This window comes from Chaetodon auriga, chromosome 9 (genome assembly GCF_051107435.1).
Source record: "Chaetodon auriga isolate fChaAug3 chromosome 9, fChaAug3.hap1, whole genome shotgun sequence".
Lineage (NCBI taxonomy): Eukaryota > Metazoa > Chordata > Actinopteri > Chaetodontiformes > Chaetodontidae > Chaetodon > Chaetodon auriga.
Genome location: NC_135082.1, coordinates 11,807,242 through 11,814,899, shown reverse-complemented (window position 1 = coordinate 11,814,899; position 7,658 = coordinate 11,807,242). Strand labels below are relative to the sequence as shown.

The 7,658-nt window shown below is 44.0% G+C and overlaps 1 protein-coding gene across 1 annotated transcript in view; it reads right to left on the bottom strand.

Moving 5' to 3' along the window:
• Positions 1–395: 395 nt before the first annotated feature.
• The window catches only part of flt4 (fms related receptor tyrosine kinase 4), a 42,677-nt gene continuing 35,414 nt past the window's right edge, over positions 396–7,658 (bottom strand). The window contains exons 21-30 of the mRNA XM_076739106.1: positions 7,360–7,519; positions 7,153–7,247; positions 5,964–6,086; positions 5,684–5,795; positions 5,312–5,411; positions 4,951–5,056; positions 4,747–4,871; positions 2,634–2,754; positions 2,361–2,446; positions 396–994 (exon numbers count right to left, since the gene is read on the bottom strand). Coding sequence (XP_076595221.1) covers positions 775–994; positions 2,361–2,446; positions 2,634–2,754; positions 4,747–4,871; positions 4,951–5,056; positions 5,312–5,411; positions 5,684–5,795; positions 5,964–6,086; positions 7,153–7,247; positions 7,360–7,519 — 1,248 coding nt within the window. The 3' untranslated portion in view covers positions 396–774. The remainder of the gene's footprint in view (positions 995–2,360; positions 2,447–2,633; positions 2,755–4,746; positions 4,872–4,950; positions 5,057–5,311; positions 5,412–5,683; positions 5,796–5,963; positions 6,087–7,152; positions 7,248–7,359; positions 7,520–7,658) is intronic.

Here is a 7,658-nt window from a genome sequence, read left to right as displayed (position 1 = left end):
AGAGTCAACACCCTGCAGGTTGTCATTTGTGATGTGAGCATGTAAGAGGGCGTTAAGCTGTCACAGCTGTCATCGTGCTTTCGTCCAGCTCTGATAAGAGGTGCTTAGTGTGACTCACTCTTTTATTCACCCTACATCTCTCTGTTTACCTCCGTCACTTATTCCTTGTTCGTGGGGCCGTGTATCCAAGCGTCTCCACCTCCACTAAATGACACAGATCCACAAATATCTGCTCGCTTCGTTGATTACGTGGACCGTCGCAGAGACTGTGACTGGTTCACTGTGGACCTGTAATTTATCAGCGTGACAAATGCAAATTTGCTCTTGAAACATGTACTTCAGGGGAATGATGACAGCTCCAGCTTCATATTAATCATGGAAAGAGAAGAGCGAGAAGAAGATAAATTTCTTTATTTCTTCCCATATGAGTCATAATTTGTACAAATAAAGGAAGAATACTCTGTATATATAAAAGATAAAAATATAAATGTGTGAATAGAAAATACTCAGGGTTTGGTTTTTTTTCATAATGCTGCCACCCAGTGGCTCTGTAGAGGAACTTCAGGCACATACAGCTCAGTCTGTGTGTCGAGGCAGCAGCCCGAGAGGACAGAGGAAGGACTCTGAGGTGAGGTGAGCTCTGGCTGGAAGGATCTGCGACCTGATCTTTATCAATATATCAGTACAGGTATGTTACTACACACCTCCCTCCGCCTGAGCGGCCCTCTTTCTTTGAACGCTCTCTGTTCTCTCGGGCTGCGTCTTTTGGTAAGATTACACATTGGAGGAGGCCAGGCAGGGGGCATCGGGCGAGGAGAAGAAGTCGCAGAAGCCGTCCTCGGACAGGTGTCCGTACTCGTTGTTGTAGAAGGTCTGTCCTGAAAGCTGGCTGAAGAAGTGGGGACGGTGCCTGGAGCTGCCGGCGCCGCTGCTTCGACCCAGGGAACCATGGGAGGCTGTGAGAGGCTCTGTGCTGCTGCTGCTGCTGATACGACTGGAGACAGAGCAGAAGAAACAGCCTTCAGCATTACTGCTGTGTATTAGCAGTAGTAAATTGATATGTTAAATTAGGACACACGCAGATGATCTCCAGGTGTGAGTTGATGAGAAATCTGTGGATATTCGACATTTCCTCCATGAAAAGACCAAAGCCAGCAATGAACTGAACCCTCTAACAAGTATTGTTGGTGTAGCTTATTCCTCTGTGCCTCAGAGCTCCATTATTGTTCAAAAACGATTCAAAACACGTCGCTGAGCCACACCATTGTTGCGGTTGACATGTTCCTTCATTACAAGAAACGCAAGAGCTGTAGTTTATTTTGAATTCATCCCACACACACACACACACACACACAGTCCTTCTGCTGGAAATATGGGAGCATAACATCCACAGCGGAGAAGAGTCCCCAATGGAAACACCACTTCTTCCTGTTTGAGTAACTTTGTTAAACTTTTGTAAAGATTAAACTAGATATTTGTGACTCTTAAAGATTTAGGAACCAATGGGCTTCAGGAGTCAGAAAGTCCTGAGAGACACGCTAACACATTGTTGGTTTTGGTCTTTTTTGGGGGGATTTTTGATGCTAACCTCATCCTTTAAGTGAAGGGGCGTAAAGCTTTCACTCACTTAATTTTTCTCCCAATTGCAAACTTAAGAATGAAAGCTATTAAGGAGATTAAGCGTTGCCAAAGGTGAGCACGCGCCTTCTGCGACGGCGCAGTGCATCACTGATCATGACAAGGAATATGAAATCTATATGAATGTCCTTTTAGGGTTGCTCAGTTCCTGATGCTACTTTCACTGAGAAGAATGTCAGTGTGTCGTCAGAGAAGGAACAGTGGGGCAGAGGCAGGTTACATCGGGCTGTTTTAGCACTGAGCATACATGGGATAACTCATGTGACCACCTGGGAGCTGCTCTTAATGGTTCCTCCTACGCTCTGCTGTAAGTAGGAGTTGGGAGATAAATGCGTCTTATTTCTTTACTTTTACCATTGACCTTTATTCTGCTAACTTGGCTGTTTAGAGCTTTTTTTAAAGCCTAATCTTCAAACCCTTGACAGATTTGGGCTCTGGGTTCAACTGACTCAGACTATTGCTTACTCCTACTTGCCCATGCATAAATGGAGACTCTGCCGATGCTTACTTCCTTCGCAGATCTGCTGTAGTTTCACTGCATATGTGAAGCTGCGTTGGCTGTATTCTACAGAATGACTGATTGCTCACATGGACTTTGACGCATCTATAAAAGCAGCCTTTCTTAATATATCTGAAACTTTATCCTGTCAGTCACTTGTTGCTGCACAGGGACTAATGAGCAGAGAGTAAATATCTGACTGTGTATCTCTCGGATGACGAACCTTTTTGAGACGGCGCCCCTGTGCTGGTGTTCAATTCTCTCGAATTCTTCTGAGGCCAGAACCATCCCGCTGTCTGTCTGGTTGTCCTGGGGAGAGACACAGCGGGACACCGCGTGAATTAAAAGCCTTTGGTTGACCCTGCTGCTGTGTCTGAAAGCAGCAACTATTTTTGGTGATTATCTGAGGGGAAAATCATCAGAGTCGAATGGCATTCACAAAATGCCACCAGCCGGTTCACATTTTCAGTAAGTGATGAGGAAATAAAGAGCTTACTTGAGGGGCTTTCTGAGGGTGCATCTCCAGGGGCAGCTGTTCAAATGTCTTCACTCTGGGCTGGCATATTTTGGACGGTCCCACAAACACACAGCCAGCAAAGGGCACGCAGTTATAATACCTGGTGAAGATGAGGAGAAAGCATTATCAGATGAATACCTGATACGACGTCCAGATGAAGAAGCAATGCCAGGAGAAAGTGCAGAGCAGATGGGAGAATGACCAAAATATGTTCCATTCAGTGGAAAAACAACGGCATATATTTAGATTTTTTAATAATTTGCCTTATGAAAAGGGCTCATTAACAGCTGTGTGACTCTCTCAGTCAGTCAGTGGTGTGAAAGTGGTGATAAATGGAGTCGTGCACAGGTCGTCTCATGGTTTATCAGCAGAATGATTTTCTCTGGTCATTTTGTGTCATTTGATTAATTATCAGCGAGGGCCGAGAGGCTGAAGCTATTCGATACACAAGACACACAAACACCAGAGCCACATCTGAAAATACAGACATGCTTACATCTGGGGAATAAACAACGTTTTTCCCATCTCATAAAACATCTCATCCCCAACATGATCTTGAACCTCCCTGTGAGGGTTTGTGACCTCTCTAATAATAACAATAATCATCATTAAAAAAAAAAAACTATGAATCACTGATTGGCTGACTGCAATGCTGTAAGCTCTAGGGAAAGTAAAGTAATACCAGCAGGATGGGAAACAATAAGCAGGGTCTCTGCGGATAAGCAGACCCCCACACACTTGCAGTGGGTCATAAGTGATGATTGAGGGTGATTCCTTTTGTATGAGTCTATATGTTGTTGCTTTTTTTTTTAGGAAAATCCTGCACAGTTTACCTTCAAGAATGTCTTAATCTGAATTAATTCACTGAAATAAATCAAACGTAATACAAAATTCATATTTTTCACCATGTCCGCATCCTTGTGTATCTCTTATTATCTTGAAACTGGAAGCGCCGTGGTGAAACATTTTTCTTTTTTCTCTTTGGTAATACTTTTGTGAATGAAACTTGATCACAAACAGTGAGGAACAGCCTTAAAACTGGAGTGAAGGACTTTTAAATAAGTGAACATCTGTTACATTCAAGCCCACCAGACAAGTTCACACAGTTCTCATTAAGCCTTTTGAGAGCAGATACATTGCTCTGTATTTTGCAGTATACTGGAGTTTTTAAATGTGTCTGTGACAACAATCTCGCACTGACACACAGGTAGTGATGCATTTGATGTCATCCAGCCACAGCTGAAGAGTGGAGCAACGGTAGTGACCGAGTAGGCTAGAGCAACTATGGCAGAGCCTGTGGCGTCATAGGCACGTCAACAGCATTTGTGCAGTTATTCTCACTGCCAGAGGGGGCAGACGACTTCTGCACTGCAGGGTTCAGGGCGTCAATTGTGCTAAATAAACACGCACCTCCTCATCAACAGGTGGCACACTCATATGAGCAAACCCCAGAGGAATAAAGGGACTGGATTCAGAATAAAAATAGAAAAATATCCATGCATGAGGTCCAAAGGAGTCAGACCTCTTAAAGATTTTTGTTTATCCCTGCATGTGCTGGTTAAGGACAATGCTGGTGATACTCTACATATTTTGTTAATGCCAACTATTCCCACGAAAAGACCAAAACCTATAATACATTGATCCGTCTCCTGTACCTTCCTTTCCTGTCTGTGGCTCTCAGGCCTGAGTCAGCCGGTTAGTACTATGGATGTACATCCTGATGTACTGTATACTCCCAGTTTTAAAACTGGCAAACCATTTTAAGCAAACTTCACTCAAAAAGAACTAAATGTATTTACTGAGACCTATTTTCAGTAGTGCGTATTTACAGCAGCAGTGCGGTGTGTGTGTGCGATCGACTGAAAACAAATTACACTGTGTGTTCGTGTCAAGAAAGGAACACATTTCCCGGGGCAATGATGTGGTTCATTGATGTGTTTTAATGGTAGTGTGGAATAAGATATGTGAAGCTTTTCATTGGATTGTTGATATATTACCAGATAAAATGCTTCAAAGATGCCACATTTGACGGTTTTCCAGGTGAAAGTTAATCCCTGTCATGGGGTCTTGAAGGATGATGAGAGATTAGTACCTGGTGGGCAGAGTGTTGCAGGCCAGTCTCAGCTCCTCCTCAGACGGAGGCCGTGATGAAGCCTGTGAGAAACCATCATCTTCGGAGCTCTGCGAGTTGTTCAGAGGGACGTAGTCCTTCCCGTCCTGCAGGGAATTTGTTTAGGTTAAACTCTTTACACGCTCACACTTGCTCGAATGACTGTCTCTCCAGCAGTGAACTTACAGGGAGGCTGTTGTCCTGCAGCAGGTCTCCCAGGATCTGCACCAGGGCCGGGAACATCGGCCGCTCTTTGGGCTCGCCGTGCCAGCAGGCCAGCATGATGCCATATCTACCAGCAGAGGGCAGCACCATCACAACAAAGGAGATACTGAGGCGATAACTACAAATCTGCTCCTGTATCCTCTCTTACATCTTAAAGTTAGTTAGAGTTATGATATTTATGAGCAGATCAAGCTTGATCAAATTTTAGGGCTGTGAATCTTATTAGACAGCAATAGGTTTTTTTATTTGAATAAGAATAATACAGATGCCTCAAACCCCCTAAACACCTATGTTAATAAAATAAATTAGAGCCTCCGCTTACATTTCAGGGGAGGCTGTGTCTGGTGCTCTCATCCTGACGCCGTCTTTCAATCGCTTGCAGAACTCTTCATCAATCTGTACTCCCGGGTAAGGAGACGCACCTGAGGGTGAACAAAAGCCGGATGAGAAATGAATTAACGGGTCAAGTTAAGTTATTGAGTGTTTGGATAACAGTGATGAAGATTTAGCCTGCTTATAAAGGAACAAAATCCATATTGCCTTCGGCAGGAACAGAGGTCGATACACACTTCTGAAAAGAGCTCCTCCACACTTCTGAAGGAGATTGCATTGAAACTCTGTTCCTTTCGTTTGATTTCCATCCAAATGCATCTTCATAAGAGATGGAATGAGTGTGTTCTGACTTTGACTTTACCCAGCGAAAAGATTTCCCACAGGAGAACTCCAAAGGACCACACGTCACTCTGGCTGGTGTACACTTTGTCAAAGATGCTCTCCGGAGCCATCCACTTCAAAGGCAGGCGAGCCTGAGAGAGCGTCAAAACACCAGACAAATGTTACCAGACAGTCACATGAACAGCACTGAGGCCTGCCTTTAAATTCAGTCACCATGTGGGCGCTTTAAAGAAAAAACACAACAAATTTGAGATGGATAATAAAGGTGGAGGCTGGACTTGAGTGTGATGGTGCCGTACATTGCCTTTCCTGACGTAGTCGGGGTCTTTGTATATATCTCTGGCCAGACCAAAGTCACAGATCTTCACAATGTTGTTCTCTGACAGGAGAATGTTCCGGGCTGCCAAGTCTCTGTGGATACACTGTGGATACACACACACATACATCATCACCCTGCGGACAGGTGTGTGTGTGTGTGTGTGTGTGTGTGTGTGTCTGGTTGATGTTTGTGGGAGTGTTTGCGCGCATTGTTTCCATCTTGCTTTCTCTGATCAGTGAATAGCAGATATGTTTGGATTAAGGAAATAGAAAGTTTGCTATTTTAGCAATCTGTGTGTGTGTGTGTGTGTGTGTGTGTGTGTGTGTGTGTGTGTGTGTGTATGTGAATGTGTAACTGGGACTGGACTATGTCTTGGTCCGGTCGAGTTCTGTGGAATCGCTGTAGGAGATCCAGCATCATTCACAAAGCATTCAAGTCAACATGCTCACGGGGTAACGGCTGGTTTGCAGTCATTAAAAGCCAGATGGTGTGTTTAGAGTCTGCTCAGATTGTTGATATTCATCAGTTCAGTTCAACTGTAGCTGCTTTTGTTGTCAACATTTTAATCTCATTCTTCATCGGATCAGCGGATTCATATGGAGACGGACTGTGGCTCTATGAAAAATACACTGATGAGCCAATAAGAATCAAATTAGCTCACCAATGAACTGAAACAACCAACGACAGCAGAGACGACAGCTTCCACGACTCGTCACTGCTTGAACACGGTGTGTTGCAGAACTGATGAAAATCAAAAATCTGAGCTTTCTGACAGAATTATTCCTCAAAACAAAACCGTGGGCTTCAGATCTGCATTCGTTTAACAGCTCGTTAAGTGTGTATTAAATAATCACCAGATGAAATGTACGAATAAAGATTATCTATCAGATGTGTGATAAATATCAATTTTAATAATATTTTTTTTATTTTATTTATTTTAATAATCTTATTAATTTTGAAAATTTCTCCCGTGTAAACACAACACATTGTCAAAACCTGCTGGGGATTAGTATGCAGCACGGTGTCATTTCACAGCTCTGGTTTATGGTCATGTGGTTAATTAAGAAGCACAAAGCTCTGGAAGGCAGAATGACCGGGTTACAACCTGGCACTGCTAAGAATTCACCACAGCTCATGCACTAATTGTCTGTGTGATGCTGGTAATTAACCTTCCTCGACGCCAAGAACTCCATCCCACGAGCCACCTGGAAACTGTAGCAAATGAGATCTTCTATCGTCAGAGGAGTTTTCCACAGGTCCTCCACTGGAGAGAGAAGACGAGGGGAAGTCATGGAAAACAAATGAAGGAGAAGTTACACCACAACTGTAATGAGACAGTGAGCTAAATGGAAGATGGAGGGTGGATGAAAACACACTTTTCTCCACAGCAGGAGTCTGAGTGGGCGTGCTGGATGATGGACTCTGAGGGCTGGTGAGCACAGAGGAGGGCGGAGAAGGTGGGTGGCGAGCCCTTTGGTCCATTTGGCCCGCCTCAATCATGCGTCTCACCTGGCTCTGAGTTTTGGGAGAGCGATCCTGAATGGAGCAACGATTCAATAAGCCAGTATCAAACAAGAGCATGGGTCAAAAGTTTGGAAGAAGAGTCTGCCACAAAAGCTTAATTCAGTACAGCCAGATGACTGACAGCACTATTTTCTGAAAGGTCTGAAGGGCT